This window comes from Lissotriton helveticus, chromosome 8 (assembly GCF_964261635.1).
Source record: "Lissotriton helveticus chromosome 8, aLisHel1.1, whole genome shotgun sequence".
NCBI lineage: Eukaryota > Metazoa > Chordata > Amphibia > Caudata > Salamandridae > Lissotriton > Lissotriton helveticus.
Window position 1 is genome coordinate 268988456 of NC_136069.1, and position 25750 is coordinate 269014205.

Here is a 25750-nt window from a genome sequence, read left to right on the forward strand (position 1 = left end):
CAAAGCTGCGAGTACGTCAGGTCACGTGGGTATGACAGACGCATGCGCAGTAGAAATTCCCGCGTAGCAGCAGCCATTTTAAATGTAAGAGTATTAGGATTAGTAAACACATAAGCAAGCTTCACTCGGATACCATATATTGATGAAAAAGGGGCAAAATAATAAGACAAACATGTTGATTACATAATTAGAGTTGTTCGAGGTTCATGAGTTCAAGCAAGTCGCTTTTCGTGCGAATCCTTGCTCCATCAATATTTATGTGGCTAGTGTAGTTTGATAGGCATTTTACCTACTGCAGTGACTTCAGTTTTATGTTGCAGATCAAAGTTGAAAACATGCTTATTTGTATCTGAATTTTGCAGCTTTAATTTAATTTATCTCTTCACTCTTTGCATCAGTTATATTTCAGCTTTTTATCACGTTTTGCCTTAAGGACGGATTCATAGCAAACTACTTTTCTAATGGTCAAGAAAGCAGAGAATGGTGTTTCTCTAGGGCAACACCATCATAGAACATACAGGATGGCGTTTCTTTAGGGCAACACCATCATAGAACATACAGAGGGAATTTGAGTAGGATCTTGTGCTATGGCTGTCTATCTTTGGGAGTGGTCTCTGCTAATGCCCATTTCAGCATCAGCAAAAATGGAAAACAAATCGACGTAGATGCTGAATTGGAGTACTGAATTGGAGTTTTGCAGTGTTGTAAAAAAGTACCATGGGTTACTTAGTTCTTAATCAAAAGGAAATAAATTTTTATGATGTTCTGCTATAAATTCATGTGTGGTAGACTACTAAATCAGACTCCAGGCACTGTGGTATCATTTTATGATGAGCTGTGGTAAGTCTAATAAAATGTAGAATATTCTTCTCATAAATACATATGTACTTAGTCAGTGCATTTATGAATGTGATTATGTGCTTTCTCAATCTTAATAGAGGTTTTAGGTATCATAGGAAATTAACAGCAAATGATGATGTGACTTAAACCACAAACTCTGGCAAATGCGAGGTAAGACTGCCACTCAACCCATTGCTTGCACCATATTTCTGATCTTCTAATTTTGGCCCACAATTTTAGTAAGGAAGGAATAAACGAATGTACATTTCTGTGCTTGTCAATGTGGAAGATGCCACAGCTCAGGAGCACCTCAATAAGACATTAAATTGCAACCTATCTTATCAATGCATGAACACATATCCCGGAGTGAGAAGTGTAATTTTGAATATTCATGGCATTTTCGAGAATTGTTTCAAGGTTCTTGATTTAAGTAAGTTTCTTTACATCATAGATGATGCTCAATGTTCAATGCTCCGGCCCAAAATCGTATAGCTCATCCCCATGAGTAGCTGTTGGTTAGTACAGACGCCCTCCTGGATTTCCTAGAGAAACACACACCTGCTCATGGAATTTCACTTCGTACATCAGTCCTTTACTGTCTTTGAAATATGTTGCAGCAATAAAGAAGCAATTTATGAATTCTAAGTAGTATAGTACTGGGTTGCTTGTGCCTGAGTTCAGGTTGCCTACAGAAAGGTTTGTCTACTAGGGTTGACATTTGCATCATGTCATCAAGACCCCATGTGTCCAGTCTTAACTTTCATCGACAAACTAATGCTTTCTGGGCCTTGTGGTTTTCTTTATTTGAGCCTATTAGACTGATGCACCTGTAATAAGGATTTATAGAAGAGAATAATTGGATTAGAAAGATTTTATTTATTTTTTCGGAGTTTTATATAGCGCAAACTTGACCCTAAGGTATTGAGTATCAGAGCACTTTACATGAGCACCAGTTTCGTTACAGACGGACACATTGATTTTTTTGTTAGGCAAGGGGAGAGTAAGTGATGTCCCCTGAATCACAGGATGTTGAGCGTCGTTGCCAAGACATGAACCCGATCCTCAGATTTGGGGTCGACCGCCCTAGCCATTAGGCCACAACCTCTCCCCAATAATAATAACAATGATATTTAAAAAAAAATCTTAATAACAAGCCGTAATCTGCTGGTAGAAAATACTGCGTGACACCTCAGTCAATTACTCTGTTTCTTTTGCATGGAGACACATATGAATCTCTCCCATCATGAGGAACGCTGACTTATAGAGAGCCACCATGGTGCATCTTTTGGATTGAGTGTTCGCCTTAACCTGCAAATATAATAGTTTTTTTGGTTTAAGTCAAGTTCTTCAAATGCTTGGTTGATGAAGTGTTCTGAAAAAAAACTGCAACAGCAATCTGAAGCTAGACTTGTTTTTATATGGCCTTCTATTCATTATTTAAAATTGCAATTAATTGTTAGCCTTAGAAATGATAATTAAAATTAGGGTTTTTCCATCAACATCCACTATTTTCCCTCATCATTCTTGATTTCAATGTTTTAATTGTGTTGTGAAACGGTGCGTTATTATGGCTAATAACTCGGCTAAATAACCCTCTCATTTAATATCCTCCTTTTTGGAACTCTATCTGCCAGCTAAAGCCAATCAAATATAATTGAAATACTTTAATAGGGCTTCTCGAATGGGTATGGATAAATTAAAATCCTTGGGTGAACTGAAGCAGTTTCCACTCCGAGAAGCAAATGAAAAAGAGGATACATATATTTTAGCAGCCAGATATCGCAGACATGTTTTAGCATACCACTTAAATGTAGCTTGACTTCACAACTTCCTTTGAATATTAAATAAGCAAAGCAGTTGTCCTACTTGCAGGCAGATAATCTGAATCATCATTCAGTTTAATTATAAAGCTGACAGACAGGCTGTGTAGACCTGGTTTGAACTCCGCCGAGCATCTCTGTGCTTGAAACTAAGGTAGAACTTTGTCTACAAAATTCAAATTAATGGTGGCACGCAGTTGTCAGAATCAGGTTTTTGGATGAGATGGATTCAGTAAAAAAATATAGTTTAAACATTTAAATTCTTTAGGATATTTGAACATCCTGTTATATACTTACCTGTTTCCTTCTCTGACATCCTGTCTCTGAATTTCGTAGCGCGCCCTGCATCGCATTTTGCGATACAGGGCGCTCTACGAAATTTGTTTCATTAATTTAATTGTTTACTTACCTGCAATCATCCATATTCCGGTGTTTATCACCACCCACCCTGCCCCTCCCCCACCCCGCCTGTCTGCCTCACCGCAACTCCCTCCACGGGCCGCGGCGGAGTAAAATACAAGTACTCACACAAAAAGCTTTGTGAACCACACCACTAGCCTCCTCCCCCTCCCTATGTGATTGGAAAAGCATTTCCCATGAGCAGTCATTTTTTGCTTAATGCTTGGGTATTGTATTGTATTGTATTGTAATTGAACTTGTAGGGCGCTCAGCTACCCACATGGGGTCTCCCGGCGCCAATAGAGGTGGCAATAAAGTCCCAACAATTATCACTGAGGGAAAAGCCAGGTTTTAAGATCTCTTCGAAATTTCATCCAAGAAGGTTTGAATTTCAGCGCGACAGGGAGAGAATTCCATAGCTTAGGAGCCAGGCAGGAAAAGGAGCGTCCGCCCATTCTCGTCAGTTTCAAACGTGGAATCAAAAAGTTCCCTAGAGATGAGGATCTAAGAATACGAGGTGGAGAGTATTGTTGGACCAGGGACTGGAGGTATGCCGGGTGCAGACCCCTGCTTGATCTTAAACATGAAGCAGAGGGCCTTAAATTTAACTCGCTTTCAATGCGGAGCCAGTGTAGGTCTTTTAAATAGGGGGGAGATGGAGTACCTCCAGGGGACATTGCACAGGAGACGTGCAGCTGAATTTTGGACAAGCTGGAGTTTCCTCTGGATTTCCACAGTGGCTCCAAGGTAGAGCACAATGCCGTAGTCCAGGCGAGAGGTGACCAAGGCCTGGACCACAGTGCGCTTTGTTGAGTCTGGGAGCATCCAGAGGATTTTCCGGAGCCACCCTAAGATGGAAAAACAGGTGGCTGCCACTCTGACCACTTGGTGCCGCATAGAAAGCGAGTCGTCCAGAACAAAACCAAGGTTTCGTACCTGCGCAACAGGCATGGGTAGCTGGCCCATTTCCGGAGGCCAATGTTGAGGGCTCCAGAGATGTTTATGCTTGCCCAAAATAACCACCTCCGTCTTGTCGCCATTCAATTTCAGGAGGTTCGACTGCATCCACTCTGCCACTCGGCTGAGTCCCTGTTTGAGAGCAGATGGAGCACTTGACTCGGCCGAGGAAAGGGAAAAGATGATTTGAGTGTCGTCTGCTTAGGAGTAAAGGGAAAGACCAGCGTCTTCCACGATAGTTGCCAGGGGCCTCACATAGATGTTAAAGAGCATAGGGCTCAGTGAGGACCCCTGGGGCACCCCATGGGCAGACGAGCGGGCAGAGGAAGAGGAGTTAGAAGAAACTACCTGAAATGATCGTCCGCTCAAGAAAGAGGACAGCCAGGCCAGCGCAGAACCAGACACCCCAGCCACCCTCAAAGCGTTCAAGAGGACAGGGTGCGAGACCGTGTCAAATGCGGCGCTTAAATCTAAAAGTATAAGCGCCGAGGTTTCGCCCTGATCGAGGCGAGAGCGTAGGCTCTCAGTGACCCCCAAGAGGGTGGTCTCCGTGGAGAAGTGGGTACGAAACCCAGATTGAGATGGATGCAAGAAGCCAGTAGTCTCTCCAGTAGGGTATGACTTAATCATGGAATTTCAACAGTAAAGTATGCTTATGCATTATAAAAATACATACTGCCCAATTCACAGGGTTAGATGTGAACAGCTGAATATTCAGGTACAAAGTGCCTAATTTATGAGAAAGGTGACGCAAGCCCCATGTGAAATGGCCTGCGTCACCCTTACACCTGCCATGAGACAGGCGTAAGATATTGACGCATTGGCGTCCTAGAAGTGGCGCAGTGAAATATTATAGATTTCACTGCGTCACTCCTACGACCCTTTCTTGCAGGGGAACACCCACCCTGCGTACTGTATACCTGACGCAGGTATAATGTAGCGCAGGGGTTTAAGAAGTGACGCATCAGCCTAGATGCATCACTTCGTAAATATGGCGCAACATGTCGCATTTTTTATGCTGCAACTGCGTCAAAAAAAGTTACGCAAAGGTGGCACAAAAGTGACGCCAGGGCTCATAAATAAGCCCCAAAGTATTTTCTGTGAGTATGTGTTTCATGTTGTCATTTACTGATGAATTCAGAGGAATAAGACAGTCTTATTCGCAGTTTTCATAAGTAATCCTGGGGCATATTTACAAGAGGTTATTTTCCACCAGAACGTAACTTTTTTTGCTGTTCTAGTGATGATAAGTCCAGGAAGGGACACCTTCCTGCACATGGACGATCATCCCCTGCAATGCAGGCACCCTTGCACAATGGTGCAAGGGTACCTGCGCTGGCACTAGGTAGCTAAATTTAGCGCTAGCACTATGGGAATAGCAGGGGTGTGTGGGGAAACTACCTGACTGATTTGTACAGAGCAAATATGGTTAACGAAGAGGCTGATCACACTGGGAATAAAAGCGGAGGAAACAGAGATCCGATTGGAACCGCCTCCCCGTTTTCAATAGAAATGCACATCCGAAAGGCCAGATCTACAGGAGCCTCCGGCCCAGACCAAATACCAATCAAGGTCCTACAGGCAGATCCCAAGGGTTGGAGTAAGATGCTCTCTCCCCTTTTTAATTACATCTTTAAAACAGGATTAGTGCCAAAATCCTGGAAGGGGAGCACCATAATACCAATTTTCAAAAAAGGATCAAGACTTCAGGCTGGTAACTATCGCCAAATAGCACTACTTGATTCCACGGGGAAAATCTTCGCTGCCGAAGTACTGGACCAACTCAAAAATTGGGCATTTTCTCAGGACTTAATTCCCCTATATCTGTCCGTCTTTAGAACAAATCACTCGGTTACTGATAACATTGCAACATTACAAACAATTCTCGATAAATATGTTGTAGGAAAATCCCAGCCGGTATATGCAGCATTTATTGATTTCTCAACTGCATTTGACCGAGTAGACAGACCATCTCTCTGGAAAAAACTGAGGAAGTTAAGAATCCCAGAACAACTATTACAAATCATAATCACACTACACTCATGCACGTGGTGTCAAGTGCAAATGGGATGTGAAAAGGGCCTGACCAACGTAATTTCGACAGCAAATGGACTTAAGCAGGGGTGTCTCCTAGCCCCCTTGTTATTCTCACTATATCTTAGTGATTTGCCTCAGCACCTGCAACAAGCACCAAGTCTCCCTCCAAAAATCGCAGCCCACAAAGTTCATGCCCTTTTAAACGCAGATGACATTGTAATGCTAGACCTCACGCCCTTTGGTCTGCAAAGCCTTCTAGACACTCTGAATAAATATACCCAGGAAAATTTCTTAATCCCGAACCTCACTAAGACAAAAATTGTTTCCTTTTCAGGAAGAAAAAGAAGCACAAAATATTGTTGGAGACTCGGCAGTGGGAAAATAGAAGAGACTGAGGAATACACCTACCTGGGTAGGATTTTCACAAAGACCCTAAAAAACAATTCACAGGTTAATAACCTGACCAGGAAATCCGAGGTGCATGCCGGAGCCCTTCAAAGATTATATGCGGCCTCAGGAAACCGTCATTTCTCATCCCTTCTTAAAGTATATAGCACAAAGATACCTCCGGTTTTATCATACGCGCTGGAATACATTCCAATAAAACAGTGGTCATTCCTGGACCAAAAAGAAGGGAAGATACTGAGGAAAATACTGAAGGTATCACAATCTACCCCGGTGCAAGCTCTCCGCCTCGAATTTTCAATAACGAGTGCCTATTCAAGAGCCATCGCAAATGTCATCAGATGGGCATATAACCTGCTGCACGCAAAGGATGGAACTCTTCGTTCTCTACTTAAAACCGAGACCTTCGACTGTGATGCATCGAAACAAGTATTCTCCAGAAATATGTCCACTGCATTTGAACTGGCTGAGATAAATGTTAACTTGTTGCTCACGTGGACCCCATCACAACTGAAACTTTTTTTTAAATGTTTTACTCCCAAACTCAGTTACGATCTTGATTTTTCACACTGCGCCAAATTGACTTTGTATAAAAGCTTTGCGGAAACAATTGCACCTAAGCAAGTACAACAATATATCGACTTTATTCTCTCGCATGGCGCTAGGAGATCAATCACCCTGTTACGGCTCGGCATTTTACCAGTACTATTTTTAACATCAAGTTGGTATCCAAATGGAACTTCACTATGTAACCTCTGCCATGGACGGGAACAGGATGTAGAACATCTTCTATTCACATGCCCTAATCCAAAAGTAGTGGCAGCTAGGAAGAAACATCTGTATCTTATATACATTAATTGCCGTATCATCCCCGTAAAGGACTTGATCACTGTATGCAAATTTCCCCCTAATTAATTAGTTTGTTATAACTTTTACAAATTTTTAAAACCTTTTTTAGTTTTGTATTAATATGAAATATTCAAAAAGTACTTGTCACTGTATTTTATCGTATAATATTTGTGGTCCTCAGTAGAGTACCAAAACAAATAAAAATAAACTGACCAGCAGGGGTGTGCTGTATTATTGTAATACGGCGCATCCCTGTGTTTTCAGAATGTCGGAGCGTGGCATTACCAAATGTGGCGTAACATTGCGCTCCACCATTCTCTTGTGATTATGCCCCCCTGCCTTACTGCTGGAAGCTACCCACAAATCTGTTGTGAAAATTGTGACATATGCCTAGATCACCAGGTGTTATTCACATATAACACATGAGCAAGACACAATAATCTCATAGAAAAAGTTTGTGATTCTGAAAGCTATTTTACTTTAGTAATCATGTCTTACTCTTGAAATAAGTTATACCCAAATCGGGCTTAAGGTACAAACACTCACTGGAAATTACCCGTTTACCAGAACTGAATAGTGAGGAGATGTTCACACCTAAGACAAGATTAATACACAACTACATATAGAAAAAGTTTTTCCAATCGCCCTATTCACAAAGCTTTTTGTGTCAGTAATTGTAATTGTCACTGCAGAATGGAATTCTCCAAAAAAGACAATAACTGAATCAGTCGAATGCTCCCACATTCACAGCTGGTTTTCTGTTTTGAAATTAGTGAAGACTTGGAGATTCCTCTCCATAAATCAAGCCATGCTGTCAAAGGCAAATAACAGAAACAATGGTCATTAAATAGTTCAACCCACAGGCTGTAAACTGTCAATGAAAGGGCATATTGAAGGAATCTGAACAGAGGTCCTTACTTCCATTATTATGAAAATTAGCAAAGCTATCTTCCAAGAATATGTGTGTTCTGCTCATGGAAATTGAGGTGAAAATCAACTATGTTTACTAGTGGAATTTCCACCGCCCTAGTGTACCGGTAGTGTAAGAAATTCCACCGAGACTTAGAACTTTTTCTGTTAAGTAGGTTTTATATACGAGTCATATGGTTTATAGAGAGACGTTTATTACCTGACAGCAAAAATCTATTCTACCTATAGAAGATCCATACCCTATTTCATTAACGTTTCAAATTTAACGATCGAAAGAGGCTAAATGAATCACTTAAAATTCCTTTGGGTGGCTGGTTGATAAAAGCCTACCAGTAGTGACAATATAAAAAGATATAAGACAAGTGAGTCCCAAAGAATGTTTTTTCTTTTTTAATATTACTTTATTTTGTGACATTTCAGAATGAGAGGTTTATTCAGCAATTGTAGCAAGGCATTGAGAGAGTTTAAGAGCTCATTCCGTCTAACATTTTCATGAAGCTGTGCCATTTCTTACAAAATATGTTTTATCGTTTCAAGAAATGATGTTAACCTCGCAGTTTTAAAACTGAATGAACAAGGCCTCTTGGACAAATTGAAAAACAAATGGTGGTACGACAAAGGAGAATGTGGCAGCGGGGGCGGTGACTCCAAGGTTAGCCTCAATGTCACCAAAGCGGGTAAACAGTATGTCAAGTAACAAGAGCATCTGCTAGAGCAAAACTATCCACACTCCCTATCGTCATATTTTCAAATTCGTCCTCTTATGACACCCCTACACACTGATGTATGCACTTACTGTCAACCCAGAAATATTTGCATATGTTTATTTCGAATTAGGAGCATTGATTTGAATCTGAGTGGAGAGAGTAAGAGTGGTTTGAAATAATATCCTAAAGGGGAGGATGTAGAAACTTGAGGTGCTGGTGAGGGTCGACAAGTAGGAATGGCTAGTGAAAAAGTATAGGGAGAGTTTTGTTAGGAAAACTGGGGTTTCTTATGTCATCCAATGCATGTTAGATAATGTGATTACCTACCTTTTATGCTAAATACTACTGTACAACATAATCCATGTTCTACAAACTTATTTTAAATATCTGTTTCAGTGTTTCATCATTTGCAACGTTTTCTGTATATTTGCAAAATTAGATTTTGTCATTTGTATATTTATTGTTGTGATATTCTACTGAGTATCTCACTTATAGATGCTGGTTGGTTTTTGACTTCCTCGTAATTGCTTTTTGCAATGGCTTTTAGTCAACTACATAACCAAGTCTCTGAGTGAGTCAATTAGTGAGTGTCTGAGAGAGTATACTGCACAGTCAGTCACTTCCAAGTGAAATCACACACAACGTTCTTTTGCACAAGTTGGTCGCTAGCTTGTTAAAATAGCATTTCACAATTTGGTTTCATTTTAATTTGGTTTGCAGTTAATTAATCCCTTCATTCTCTTGAGTGTTCATTCTGTTGCCCTATGATTTCCTGAAGTGTCCTTTGCCAACATGATATTGACTGTTAACAACCAATGAATGCATGCAAGGGTGTTCTAATGTTCAATGCACGTTATGTCAAAGCATGTTGTACTTGTCTGTGATGCATTTCTTTTAGACATGTACACTTATTTTCTTTATCTAGGTGCACCTTTACATTCAGTGAACGTGTCAGTAATCTAAATCTTAATCAGACTTCCAGCTGTACATATTTATTTCAAATGTGGGCCAAAATAACATTATTTGATTGACTACCTGAAAATGTGTACAAAGTCAATATTAGCTTTTCTAGCTCAATTTACTACATGTTTTTATTTTTATTTGCTCTCTGACAAATTTATTTAGTAGGTTATTTCCCAAAGTTTTACAGATACATTTTAAAAAACTAGCCATAGATGACAGTGTTTGCCCCGTTTCTGAGTACTACCTTTGCCATCTGAAGTTTAGACTACCTTATCAGCTAAAATTTAATCTTTCATGACTAGCATTCATGCCCTTCTCATTCTGATGGGATTTTTCCATTTGGCAAGCAGTTTCTTACCTATACTCAAATGGGTCATTCTCCTATCAAAGTAATATGAATATGTAAACAAAACTACATAGTTTCAACATTTCTCTCTTTTCTCGTTAATTTCAAAACCTTCAGTTACATGAACCATATATACGGGTGTAGATGAGCATCAAATTATAATTTTCTTCAGAATCAGCAAGAAAAGTGAAAAATGGCTCATTAAAGCCCTCCTTGTTGACTTGGCATTGCCTGTCAAAGCAGAAGGCTTACTTTCAAAAGGTATGGTGGCACACAATCAATTAATCAACACAATTAACTTAGTTAAATAGGATCATGTTACCAAACAACCCCTGCAGCATCCATCCTGGTCTCATATTTCTGCCAAGGAAAAGGGTTCTCTGCTCTGGTACACCTGTGGCACAATAATAAAAGCCCAATTGATACTGACACTCCCACCTACAGAAGGGATGTTGCTGTCTATGATAATCTATTTCTTGAAGTCTGGAAAAAATTAACAATGGCCTAACTATTTTGACGAGCTCACATTAAAAAAGATTGTCTTCCTCCTTCATAACACATGCAATGTCTGCCTGGATATCTGTAGTATATATTAGTAATTCCCTTCAGATAAACCAGCAGATTAACATATTTTACATCTTGTCTTACTTGAATACATTATTGAAAAGAAATTGAAACATAGATTTGTAATTCTTTCAATTCCAAAGGCACCAATTAGGAATATGCATGGGACAAAAATCCTGGAAGGGTGTATGCCCCCAGCCTGGCTATTAGACTGAAACTGGAACATAACATTTTGATTGTGTAAATAAAGATAAATGATAAAGCTTTCCTGGAATCTACATCACTACCTTTGAACAGTTAGATCGCAGAACTAAGTAGAGGGGGAAAGGGTGTTTGACCATGTTGCCTATGCTATTAAACTGGGATTGCCACAGTACTTCCAAAATACCATACTAATCATGGTTACCATGATTTACTTGTGCGCTTCTTTTTTCACATTTCAATCGTCATGTGTAAAGAAGTGAAATTGGCTCCATCGGTCCTCTGGAATCAAATCCAGCTTAGGGTACACTAAACACAACCATATTTGTGAATACAAAAAGCATTGGATCCTCTAAGGTTCCCACATAATATTAAAAGTATACTGGACTTTACCTCAACAAAAGATGATACACAATTATTCATTTGTTTTGGTAACATCTGCTTATCAAGTTAGTACCCCTTTGCAACTCAATGTATACCTCTATCCATCCACACATGCCAGTTGTTGGAGCACACCAATTGGCTGAACTTTGATGCAACAACATTATGAGTCTCCCTGTAAGAGGTCTGCCTTTCAATTGAGCACTTCTTTCTTCAGAAGGAGATAAGGCTACCTCATTCATTGTATAATGGCTATTGAGAGCTTAGTGTGGGTCAGCTTTGCTTCTATGTTCGATGTTGAACAGAAATTTTAATTTGTTTTAGCTCTGGGGAATTGTTTATATTTAAGTAAAATGTTCAGTGCTCCAGGCACAGTCTGTGTGTAGGGTAGGAGTTGCACTAGATTAGACTTGCTCCCCAGCAATCACAGGCCCCTCCCACTTCTTCTACTCCACTGGACGTCTTGCCCTCTTTGGTGACTTCTTGGTTCGTTTGGGTTCTTAGAGTTATACTATAGCGAGGGCATGTTCCCTAAACACTTTCTCACTTCCTTTGTTGCTAAACCAGAGTGGGATGTTTGAGATGGAAGAATCCAAGGGAGACTGATCTAAGAGTATTTGCTCCCTTACTTTTATGCTGTATTTCTTGATGTAGGGGAATGGTAAATCCCTAATTGGTATAGGAACATGAGGCTTGAGTGATGCATCAATCTGCAACTCCAAAATGTCTTCTGGGAACTTCAAAGACACCTGGCACCATTAACAGATTTTCCCCTGGGACGCTGTATCTTACTTCTGTCTTAGGGTTTTTCCTGAATTTTCAGGCCCGGATCACATAGCATTTTTTACGAAACGCAAGACACAGGTGTTCTATACTCAAAAAAATTCAGAAACAAGACATATTTACTCTTAGAAATACTCATCCATCCTACATCCTACCTCTGATTGAAGCCATAGAAATTCACCAAACGACTCTGCACTTGATCCTAACTGACATCTAACTGCCACAGGCATCACAAAAGTTAGCAGAACCTACTAATTAATAGTACCACTTTACAGTAATGCACTCTTTATTGTGTACCATATTCCTACCAAACAGCTTAAATCAAATATTCGTTTAATCTTATTCAGAGCGTTACATCAGAGCCCTGCTCTCTAGCACATTTAACTAGTGCAACATCCTTTTCACAGATCTGCACAGTTCTGCAGAGGTGAATATTGCCAAGACTCTTGACACATTGTCTTAATCTACCCATGCATAGCAGAGAGGTGTGCAACATATGTAATTGCATTAGATCTGCCCCCCATATTTCATACAATGGAACACAATATTACTAGAAAATGACACAGCATGACGCTGCAAGCCAGCTTGTTGCGCCGAGCTGCGTCATTAGGAAAGGGAGGTATCGTATTTAAAGCAAAACGACACATCCCTGTCCTTTCCTCTGCACTAGCACCCAATTGGCTGCCTAGCGCCAATGCAGGCACCCATGTACCATGGTGCAAGGGTGCCTGCATTGCAGGGATGATTGTTTTTGTGCAGGAAGAGACACCTTTCTGCAAAAAAAAACAATCATTGATGGCATTTTCCTCCTCCTTAAATGTCTGCGGCAAAATGTAGCACACTTATAAAAGGCAAAAATGAGGAGAAATAAAGGTATTTCTCCTCGTTACGCCTCTTTAATGTCTCCCCTGGGGAGGCGTTAGAATCGTACACCTTCCCAGGTTTACGAACCCTTATAAATCTGGGAAAACGTCAGAATACATGGGTGTTAAGTAGGAACACCCGCAGCAACACCCATGGAACTCCCTTTCACGCAGAGTAATGCGTGAAAGGGGGCCATATGTACAAGGCCATGAAAAGCCACGCAGGGTGGGTTTGTGTGGCTCTGTAAATATGGCTCTGCATTTTGCACCACCCGAACAAAAAGAAAAGTGACACTCCGGTAACGTAGGGGCCTTGTAAATATGCTCCTATGGTTGGGAGAGCCGAAACAGCACTGAATTAGTGCTTTTCTGGCTTATCCCAATACTGCCACTTTTTAAAGTCTGCCTTCTTGTAGGCATTTTATGGAGTGAATTTGAGTTTTCCAGTGTCCTTTGTATTTATAATTTCTCATTTACCTTTCATGTCTATCATTGAGTCTTTCATATTCAAAGCCTACAACTATGCTTTTAATACCCAGCTTGCACTTGGCAGATATAACTACGGGCACTCAGCTTAGATCACATCCTAAATCTGCTGGCAGCTGATTTAGAGAAAAGTGATTGAAAAGAAACCGTACTAAAACGAGCATTTAAGGCTTGCAATCCTACACAGCCCCAACCATTTAAATCTTGCATTGGCTGGCACTGAACAGAGAATTTTATTTAAGGTCCTTAGCTTGGCCCTAGAAGAAATTTGTGGAGAAGAACCTTCCTTTCTGCAAGCAGAATCAAAATCATGTCTTATTGTGAATGCTAGCCATGACAGAAAGCTTATTTATATGCATTGCAACATAGACACAATGAATACAGGCATAAAACATTCTTATTAGCAAAATGTTACATATCGTTTTGTCAAACTAATCCAATTTTTTCTTTTGAAAGTTTATTTGCAATTTTCGCAATGTTTTACGCTGGTGTTTGTTATGTTGGAGCAGGACCTTTAGACAGGGAAGGAATGTGTGGTCATTGTAATTCCATTTCTTTGGTTTTTGAGGTGTTGCCATCAAGTCATTATATGTTGTAAGTACTGCTCCCATAGTGAGGTGGACTTGCAAAAAACTTTGTACAGTCCATTACTGTTGAGCGATACTAAGCTGTATGTTGCAAGTTCAGCCAGTTATGACTTTTTATCCAACAGCACTTTGCATGATGGGACTTGTATGACGCGGTAGCGAAGGCGTGAAACAAAAATAAGTCCCAGGATGCACAGTAGTGTTGACTAAAGAATCTGGAGTGACTGGAGATGCTACCTAGGGCTACTAAACATATTAAGAACTGAAATGAAACACGTTTACCCGGGAGATGTGTGACTGACTGATGGTGTATGGATGTCACAAACTCTCAAAAAAACATTCAGCGATTCTAAACTAGAATTATGTACGAATAGATCCTGTTTGTGAGGCTTCTAAAGAACATGGCAAAAGAGAAATTATGGAAAAAAAAAAAAAAAAGATAAAAAATGTTCAACAATTCCAAAATGAAAGATTTCCAAACATTTAGAATGCAGTAACATCAATTTGTAGCTGACTGTGCGTCCTTTCTGCAACATTTTAAAAAGGGCAAATTGTACCCACGTAAAAAAAAGCAAGTTAGTCACTTGTGAAATTGGAATCTGATTTCTGCCGCCAGCAAATGAAAGCTGTTTCGAATGCCATCAAAATGAACTTTTAATGCCTTCAAGCCAATAGTCCTGGGTTCACAGTAATTGCATACCATTTATTTAAAAGTGTTCTCTAGCAGTATGCGCCTGTTACTTAAAGCGACAGAGCAGGCCCCAGCCACGTGTCTTGTTTCTAACCCTGGGCCTACACGACATCGCCTGGGCTGTGGCCTCCGCTCCGTCACTTGGCAATGCGATTCTATGCAGTTTGACTTGAATAACATAAAATAACATATATTATGTTATTTATGTTATTTTCCACGTGAAGAACTCCTGTAAACCATGCCGTTTTGAAACTCAGTGAGGCAGGCGTCTTAGACAAGCTGAAAAACAAATGGTGGTACGATAAAGGGGAGTGTGGACCGAAGGACTCCGGAAGTAAGGTCAGTCTCTGCAGTTTGGGGCCTTCTGTTGTGTGCACAAAGCTGTGACGCAGTAATGCAAGGGCATTTTTATATGGAGTAATTTAGAATGAATCTAGAAGGATGCTCGTGACAGTAGCGGCAAAGGCTAAAAGTTTTCAGGTTGCTGAGGTACCTTCTAATAATTTAAACTTGCACTATCTGTTTTTTAATGGCGCTGGACTTCATAGCACTTATCCCTTTAGGAAGTTACACTTGACTACTAACTGCATACTCATACTGTGTCCAGCTACTAGTGTAATGGTTTTTGAAGTTGTAATCAACTGACATGGAACAAATGCAACTTAAAACTGATTATTGTTCTGTCTAATGTAATCGAGAGGTCTCAGACGGTACTTTAATTTAATTAGTGGCATATGCCTTGTTGCTCTTTGCCGGCCATAGTTGGCCTACTAGCCAAAAACCTGCGTCACATACCCGGTGGTGAAAATTATTTGTAAATCCTCCCCTGGGATTTCCACTACTAGACCATACCTGTGACAGCTGTTGGAATATTATATGGGAAATCATTTACATTTATTTATTAATGGTAAATGTAAAACATGATTTTCCTCACTTAAAAAACAGAAGTGCATTGTTAAATTATCAAACTGAAAATGTTCTTTACCATGCATTATAAATTCCTATAATTCATAATTCATTGGTAAAACAAACAGAAGGTGTCTTCTAGGTATTTGAGTTGTAAACATATTTTTCATAGAACTCCGAGGCTTAAGTAATACGTTTTGGGGGCAGTTAGAAAAGTTAAAACATATATTATGACTTTTGTATTTGTTAAATGTAGGGTAATCTGAATAAATATATGCACTTGCACTAAATCACCCTATGTTGCTAGAGGGAGCCCTAAAATCCTACTTGTGCAAAAGGACTGTGGGCTGATGAGATAGAGAACACAAATTGTTGGTGTTGCATCAAAGTGAAATATGCAGAAGAGGGCTATCTCACTCCGGATCTGAGAGAAGCAGTGGCAAATCACATGCAGGAGCAATGATCCCCCCATCTCCCAGATTCTGCAGTGGGTTTGGTTCTGCTTCCATATGATAGGAGCAGCTCAGCGCCCGCTTCTCACATTTTACTTTGCTGAAACCCATGGTGGCAGACCAGGGTCTGCGTCCAAGCACAACATACGCCTTCTGACTATAAGGCACTTCAGCCTAAGCAAGATGTGAAAGGGACGTTGGGCCAGATTCAGGGTTGAGTCATAATGGAAATTCTACAACTTGCAGAGAAAGTGGTCAATTCTCCGTTGGGGGAATGAGGTTTCTACACTGTGTTGGAGAGCTCTCCAAAGGCAGAGAATGGACCACAAATCAATAGTTTCTTCATTACCACCCAACACCAAATCTGGCCTTACTCGTCACTGTGTCATATTGAGTTAATGCACATGGGAGACCTTTCACATAATTACATTTCTAATATAGAACTAAAGAAGTAGTGCATTCAGATCTAATCAGCACTCACTACTACACGTTCTTGGCTGCCAGGTCTTATTTTCAAACTGGGGAGTTTCCTGAAACTCAGTCATAGCTTGCTCTAGATTCTCTCATTCACAGGTCTACAGTCTCTTCTTTTCATCTATTTGTTCTGTAGCACATGCTTTTCCAACTCCTTTAAATTGTAGAAGGCTAATATTTGTAAAAACTAGTGAAGTGTGTCTCCTGTGTGTATGGACCGAACTCCACTGGCATTCAAGAGCTGCAGTACGGCACTTCTTTTTACAAAAAAGCAAGGTCTGCCCTTTATGTGGCAGTAGTGTCAGACACAGGCTGACACTCTGGGTAGTCTTGTCAATATATATGCTATCCTAGTTTATGTGCCTGTGCTGTTGGAAGAAGCAGGGGAAAAGATAATCCCACAGCAAGCACATTTATATTGATGCAATATCAGGCAGTCCATAAGACAAAAAGACAATATTTATGAAAAAAGAGGTACAGCACATAACATTTTTCAGATAGATAGGGGAATTTTCTGTGGCTTAGATGGAGATAGTGCTTGGAAGCGGAGAGATCCTGTTTCCACCGTATCATTGTTCTTCCTGTCAGGCTATTGCTTCACCTGATACAATTAGAAATGTGATCCTGAGGTGAAGAAATAATTTCAGTAGCATTGTATTACCTAGGTTTATACAATGGATGTTTTCCTTGGAAAGTTCCACAAATGTCTAGCCCAGTGAGCATCAGTAGCAGAAGAGAACCCAGCTCATGCCTTGGACAAGAGCGTAGTCAGAAGGTGCATACATGCTTGAATCTTTGCATGAGAGTAAGGGCGTAGGAGCCTGTACTGCAGAGTCTCAGGTAAGAAAAGTTGCCTTCTTTGCCTGTTGCAATGCAGTGAAAATACTATTACTCAGATATCTTTCACACATATCCATATGGGTGTTTTGAGCATCTTCTCTGGTAGCTGCAATTTTGGAGGTGTCTAGCTGGCAACTGTGGAGGAGGAATTGGAAGATGGATGGAGTAGAAAATCAGTAGTCATGAAGTTTCCACTTCTGTGTCACAAATCATGGTGGCCATCTAATTTAAGGATTGTTAATGTGCCCTTATATTTGGGACATCTTTTGATATGAGGAGTTATCAAAAACCTCAAAAAAACAGGAAGTTGGCTCAATCCGACACATTTATTATGTAGATATTTTAGCAAGAGAATGTTGTAGGCCAGACAAGAGATCATCTCTACCCTTAACTCCTCACTGATGAAATGATTGTGCTTACCACAAAAACATATACTGGTCAGTTTGTCATTGGCCAAAATTTACTTCAAATCTGACTGCTTGCAATATGTGTATTCTCCTGGTGAGATTATTCGCTTTTGTGGAACATAATATTACTTACTTGCCTCTTCCGCTATGATGGGCTCATCAGAGGTACCTGATGTTTGGATTGCTAAAATAGGATTATCAATTCTGCATTCTTCCCAGATTACCAAAATGTCTTCCATCCATGCTGTGATAGCCGGGTGGCTAGTCGGACCTCTTTCGAGGAAGCAGATAATGTGACATGGTAAATCTCCTGCAAAAGCATTGTCGTCTCTTGATTAAGACAAAGTCACACTTAAAACCCATGCAGAACAACAAATGTAGACAATTCGGGGAAGATTCAGGGTGAGACTGTACGATTTCATCCTGAATATGTGTATTCTGACGTTCGAGAAGGATTCTTGAATCTCCTGTTACTGGTCAAAAGGGTTCTTCAGAATTGGCTTCACGTCCAGAGAACACGAGAGCCTTCTTGTGTGTAGTCCGATTCACCAATTGTCACCTGCACTTCTGGTTAAACACCATTCTGTTTCCTTGCGTCATGACTGTCACAGCTTTCAGACTGTAATACCAGTCACAAAGATGGTTTGGATGGAGCTGCAATTGTAGACATCATCTAAAACCTACTGTGAGGAACCACCTTTTGGATTCTCTTCTATTTGGAAAGACCAATCAATGCCAATAACTAGGGTTGAAGATACTTTGAAACAACAAGCTCAGCAGTGATATTAGTCATTGTTAACAAAAAGAAGATATTTGTATTAAAATGAACTTCTGTAAGCCCATGAATTAAATGACTCGCTTCAGGAGTCGATTATACTTGCCTTGGCAGAAAATATTAGATTGATTGGCACCTGCTCCTTGTCAAGAGATGACCAATTCTATCATTCTGTATGATATGGGAATTCTAATTTTTTTGTGGCTGAGAAGACACCTCTCATCCCTTCATGTGGTCTAGAAGTTTGTGAATAGTATCAGAGCAAATATTCCAAGTCAGGCATATCTCTCGATTTGCATCCCATTGGAAATATATCCAATGATTTGTCAGTGTGAGCTCCAAAATAACCTTTGACTTTTATTTTGGTCTCTCTGTGGGAATGCTAGCAGTGACATAATTTTTCTTGAAAACATGCTATATGTTTGTCAAAACATGCATTGTGGCCTCCCAGGTTTCTCCTTGGTGCCATTTGATTATTGTCAGATTGCTTGTACCTTCCTTGCTGGTCACATTGTTTTTACTAAGGTGACATTCTGAAATATTGCCCTTTTCTGTTCCTTTGGGGATTGCTGCTAAACTCCCTATGCATATTGAATGAGATTGTTACAATGCTGTGCTTGAACCTTATCACTGGTATGCATTTAAATTCAGTTTTATCACAATCACAAGGGAATCAAGCATTTATTGTAAATTAATTAAAATTCTTGCAATAATGATAGCACATTCCGTTCACATTAAAAGCACTGGCTCATTTTGAATCAGGAATAAAATAACTGGCCTCTCACATAAAAAAATTAAAGCACGTTTAATGCTAGTGCAGTATTTCATCTAGCAAGAGTCCAGATCGATTTATGCCACATTTATACATGTTCATTTCTGTAATACAGCATCCACAAATTTTCACTTAAAACTTAGAGGTTATTGTTTTTCATATAGAATAAAACTGGGATGTGGCATTTAAAATAGTATCACTTTGAGTGCTCATAAATGTCCTTGGGCCAAACTCACAAAGATTGATGTATGAGTAAGAGTGATTTAATCTTGTAGTCCTGGACTACTCATAGATTTCAGAAGTCAGCCCACAAGTACTTCAAGAGTAAGTCTCATCTACTCGCTTGTCAATCCTTATTAATCGAGCCCTTAGTGAATTAGCCCCAAAGTTTCCAATTCCTGATTAGAAAAAGTGCAAAGAGGTCACAGTTCTATTTCTACTAATTGTAGGAATAGTCCATGAATAGTCCTATTTTCGGTGTTTTAGGACTAATTAACAAAGGTATTTAGGAGTACATGAAGTAGTACTACAAAAGTACAAATTCACATACTCTTGCATGCCTGTGTGAATTGGCTGCAGCTTCTTTACAGATCCCTTTTCGTAGCCACAAAATGTAGCGTATAGTTTTGTACAAGAGCAAATTCTCATTTAATTAGGGATTTGTTTAGTTATCTACTGAGTGCTGATTAGAAACTGAAATATCACTAAAATATTCACATAGAAATGAATAAAGTAATGCCCTGGACAGAAGTTAGTAATAGGCATAACATATTATTTAAAATGTGAGGTAATAGCACAGTTATATTTATCGTTTAAAATTCCGATGTTAAGGATTTATTGTTGTAGAATTATCAAAATGTATTTTCTTATTGTCATGCTTTAGAAGTAAAGATTTTATCTTAATTTAAATATTTAGTTTTTATAATTATGCTAATTATTTGACTTTTGTGGAAAGGTATGTCTTGCGTGCCTACTTTATTTGATTAGAGAAGTTTATATTTTAACCATGAGCTGATACCGAATTTGAAAAATAATATAGAATGGATATCTAAGGCAATGGTTAACTGCATACTTAAAAAATAGTCATGCAACTTGTAATACTAGACAATTTTCAAAAAATTATGTTGGCATGCCAAGCCTTTTCAATTTAGTTTAAGAGTAACTGAGAAGAGTTAGGTTTGCTTAAAGTATATGTTTAGATTAAAGTAAATGATGTTAGTTTATATATGCAGCATTTCAACAGCTAACTGAGACCATTCTGTTCCCTCAGGACAAGACGAGTGCCTTGAGTCTGAGCAACGTGGCTGGAGTGTTCTACATTCTCGTCGGTGGCTTGGGCTTGGCCATGCTGGTGGCTCTGATAGAGTTCTGCTACAAGTCCCGCTCAGAAGCGAAACGAATGAAGGTGGCAAAGAGTGCACAGAATTTTAACCCAACTTCCTCGCAGAATACCCAGAATTTAGCAACTTATAGAGAAGGTTACAACGTATATGGGACCGAAAGTGTTAAAATTTAGGGGTAGGACTTAGGCCTACTACAGTGAGTGGGCGGTGCATTCTGTAATGCAGTGTCGTGTCTGTCAAGTGGTAATGCTTGCTTCTAAACAGAGCTTTATTTTTTGGAAAATTTCAGTGCACAGTGGTTCCATTTTGTTTTATTTTTTGGCTGCAGATGTACTTACTGTATATGTATGCTAATAGACATCTGCATTACAATCTGTGTTAAAGGAATGTTTCTTGAAAACAGTCAACGTGAAAATTAGAACTGCAAGAAAGTGTAGCTTCACAACAGAATAGACATTTGTATTTGACAAGAGACCTTTATATTTATGTACATGATAAATACCTAATGAGATTACCAAGTGAATGGTCCACATGCCACTTCATATCCAAGACATATTTAAAGAAGTAGATATCGATATTTCTAATCAAGGCAGGTATATGACACTAGTTAAATGTAGTTTCTTTCTATTTTTTTACCACCATATAATTAATAGCACTTAATAATAGTTACACATTTCATACATATTCATACATTTGCAATCCTAATGTTTAGGGATTTGATACTATGACTTCTATGCTTCAGGATTAATGGTGGGCAAAATATTCACAGATTCACCGTTTAACCAGCTGTATGGAATTCATTTGTGTTCCACGCTTGAATTCTTCTGTTCCAGAATTCCATGCATCCTACATTCACTAAGGAACATCCATTGCTCTATGCTTCTCCATTATTCTGTTAAGGTGGTCCAGATGCAGGGATTTCCAACCATTCAGAAGGGCCTAAGCAAAGAGAGTTCTAGGAAAAGAAAGAGTGGTAAAAATTCTAGGGGCATATTATCAAGAATGGGCGTTACATTATCGCTGCTGTTATCGGCAGGAAACTGCCGATAAAGCGATGATAATGTGCTTGATAATATGCTCTATGAATTGCAATCGAAGCCCATGTTAGATGTCTTCACATCTAACATGGGCTTCGATTGGAATTCATAGAGCATATTATCAAGCACATTATCGCCGCTTTATCGGCAGTTTCCTGCCTATAAAAGCGGCGATGATGTAACGCCCTTTCTTGATAATATGCCCCCTAGTTCTAAAGATACTTTCAAAACGAAGGGCAGCAGGGTGCATAACTCTCCTACAGTGAAACAAAACGTTTGTACAGAAGTTAGCATGAGAAAATTGAAATCAGTAGATGGAATCTGATTAAGAGTTCAGTGATAATTAAACATTCTTCAGTTTTTGGATCAAACTGGTAATGCTCTATAATATGAACATCTGTCTTGACAAATTTAATGGCTCGTTTTCCTCCATCATAATATCCACATGATAGAGGAAATTAAGGTAGTGGATTTTGTTGCACATTTAGTATTTCCTCCAAAGATTAGAGGCTTTTACTCTACCAATCTCTAACTTAGATCCTCTATTCTTTATTTAATCTGTAGGATAATATTAATTTTAAAACCTAGCAGGTGACCACGGCTCATTATTTTAACAACTAAAGCCTTTGTCAAGGGTGATTTGCAATAGGTTATCTATATATTTAAACTCACCAACTCCAATAGACGTTCCTTCTAAATATTAAGTAGGGGGGGATACATAATGTAGTCAAGTAGTTTACACATTGCACATAATTGTGCTTGTCCTACGTTTATGCTCCGTTCTCATTCTAAACATGCTATGCAAATTCATGGTACACTCATTAATTACTCAAGCTCTCGTGCAGGTGAACACGTTATATTAATATATCAGTACTCATCAATTATAAATTTGAAATCCATGTTGATTAGCCATGTCAGCAGATTCAGTAGCTTTTTAACTATTCTCTTTTTTTAAAGTGACGTTTTTGTACAAATAACATAGGCAAACTTTGGTAAGCAATTCTCACCTTCACCACTACAGTGCAAACACCCTAGTACTGTATGTTATTTGTCCCATGTGGTACAGTATTTCACACTTACAATAAGTTGGCATCTGCCGTATAAACCACATACTACATTGCCAAATATTTTCCTTTAATAAAAATGTGACCACACTATTCCAATACCATGGGGGTATACAAACATAACACTGCAAATAGGAATGATATAGAAAGAAATAATATTAGTTATCAAACATAACATTGGTCTTACAGCAATCTTTCCATTGGATTTCTCACATTTCACAATGTATTTCATATTCACGTTTTAGAACTCATTATCAAAATATTGGATTCCTGCCTTAGCTCTTATTATTCAGCATTCAATTCAGATATTAGTTATTAGAACTCAGTTTCAAAACATAATATTACAGAACTAGTTTATAGTATACCAAATTGATCAGGTTCATTCCACTATAGAATTAACACATTTGTTCATATACTTTGAGCAGCAGTTTATTAGCATTGAGCATTAATACAGAATTTAAATAATACAACTCTAATGTAGTTCTCTCAAAAGACAGCTAAAAAATAATAGCATGAAAATACATGTGAGATGGTGATATATTGTAAAAAAAATAGTTTTCTTACAGCAGGCCATGTAAACCGATGTGCATGAGGTACAAATTCCAGCATTAATTATCTCAGTCTTCAATAAATATCTAGTATTAATATTCCTATTCTTACAAACAGCCAACAATGTTATCCATTTAGTATAAAAGTTTGATATAATTTAAATTAGAATTAACTGTGAATGCATTGTGAAAAAAGAAAAATATACATGATGGAATGAAAATGCATTATTGTGTAAAGAAAAGTTCAGGTTGGCTAGTGAAATTAAGTTCCTTTTTTGCTTGCACTAGCTATAGCTAAGCTAATAATGCAAAGCTGCACACCTTTGTGCGTTGTAGCATTCCACTTTCCTTACGGTTGCAGCTCCCAGTATTCTAACAAATAAGAGTCATATAAAAGGGTTCAGACTTTGGAAGTACCTTACTGAGGTTTTGTGCAAGTACTTTCATGGTGCATTGCGACAAAAAGTATTGCATCAATATACATATCATAATAAAAGCCAGGAGGTGGAGGGCAAAACTGCACAGCGCCACACAAGCACACCCCAAGAAAATAAAACTGAGTGTGTAAAAAAAAAACATCAGGACCATCCAAATATTTTATTAAGTATGTTGGATGTTCTCATCTGGTCTTGTCTGCCCACTAAATAGTAAAATCCAGTCAGGTTTTCAGAATATCTGTAGTTCATACACATGCAGCAAACTTAAATGCAATGCATCTTCATGCATTATTGTTTGGTATGCTGAAAACCTCGAACATTTTAGTATTTGGTAGGTCAGTAAGCCCAACTTATCCTACAAGTAGCTCGTACTTCACGTATACTTCTTAGAGTAATAATATGAAAAAATGCAGATGTCTAACTATTGTTATTGTGGTGTTTGTTGTTGTGTGGTTTCACTATGCGGTGGCCTTGTTGTAATACTTTCTTTTTCTTCTTTTTCCCTTAAATCTAGCTAACCTTTTCTGAAGCCATAAGAAACAAAGCCAGACTATCCATTACAGGGAGCGTAGGGGAAAACGGCCGTGTCCTAACGCCGGATTGCCCGAAGGCTGTGCACACTGGAACTGCATTTAGACAAAGTTCAGGATTGGCTGTAATTGCATCGGACTTACCATAAAAACCAAAAAAAATATTGAGTGCCTTAATCAAACAGTGTTGGTGACTGATGGAAATACAGCACAGACTGTGACTCTGAACATGGGAGTGTCGTCGAAGATTTTATGATTTGACTGAGAAAGGGGAAGTACGTCCAAAATGCGCCGGACATCATCAGCAACAATGTGTGCATGAGCTCAGCTCGGAAACCCAAACTCAGATTTTATATCAGGAAAATTCATAATTTCGTTTTTTTGGGTGGTGGGGTAGCCAGGGGTTAGATCAGAGTGTATAACTATTAACAGCAACAAATTTCTTTTGAGGGGACTTTAAACTAATAAGACTTGCCACTTAGCGCATTAAACTGTGAAGACATGCTCGGGAAAGGACAACACTTGGTTTCTGTCTTAACAAAGAGGAGAACATAGCTATAGAAGTCAATGAACCTGCTAACCTGTGTCTCAAGAACATCCATGTATACAATGGACGAACATCCAGTTAAAGAAGGAAATCACTAAAACTGTGATCAAAAAATATGTAAATCCTGTGAAAAAATAAAGAAATTATTTACATTTTCTTTGAAAAAAGAGAAATATGAAAACATGCTTGCTTTTTAACTGATGTAAATTCAATAGCTAAAAACATGATTCTTTTTTCTAACCATCTTAGGGAACAATTCATTGCAATAATTGATATAAAATACCATCACTGTAATAAAATTCAGAGTATTTTTTTTTATAAAAGTTGTTTGTCATCCTCTCATTCGCTGTTCCATTTATTATGTTATGCCATTCTGTCACGTCATTCAGTGTTCCACAAATTGCATCTGTCTAACTACGAAAAAGCAAATTGTTAGAGTATGTCATAATTCTGCAGTGTAGAGTCAAAAGCGACTACGGGTCACTCATGTTACAAATATTATTTATAATCTTGTTCTGTGTAAAAAATTGTGGTTTTTGTACCCACCAAAAAGAATAAAACACAAAACGTTCTTATAATATGTCCACATCTTGAGTTCTTTTCTGGTCGAAAGGCAGAACGTGAAAACAAAAATCCCAAAGATCAGCATTTGAGCTAGAGTGTGCACTGTACTAGCTCTCAGAATTGCATTTGTAGTGATATCTTGGAGGAGTAGTAACGGTTTATGATTTTGCATCAACCAACATCAGCTCACCTCATTGTATTACTCACCTGTAGTTGACATTGCTAACATCATTACAATCAAATCT

The 25750-nt window shown here is 38.8% G+C and overlaps 1 protein-coding gene across 5 annotated transcripts in view; it reads left to right on the plus strand.

Annotated features, from left to right (window-relative positions):
- The window catches only part of GRIA4 (glutamate ionotropic receptor AMPA type subunit 4), a 933658-nt gene extending 908151 nt beyond the window's left edge, over positions 1 to 25507 (plus strand). The window contains exons 14-16 of one of the 5 annotated variants that reach the window (XR_013599810.1): positions 8775 to 8889; positions 15034 to 15148; positions 20706 to 20840. Coding sequence is in view for 4 of the 5 variants with exons in the window: in XM_078657023.1 (XP_078513149.1) it covers positions 8775 to 8889; positions 20706 to 20840; positions 24379 to 24543 (415 nt within the window). In the remaining variant the exon portion in view is untranslated. Of the gene's footprint in view, positions 1 to 8774; positions 8890 to 15033; positions 15149 to 20705; positions 20954 to 24378 lie in introns of those variants that run through there. The other 4 variants (XM_078657023.1, XM_078657022.1, XM_078657025.1 and 1 more) reach the window with 4 other exon arrangements.
- The last annotated feature ends 243 nt before the right edge of the window (positions 25508 to 25750 follow it).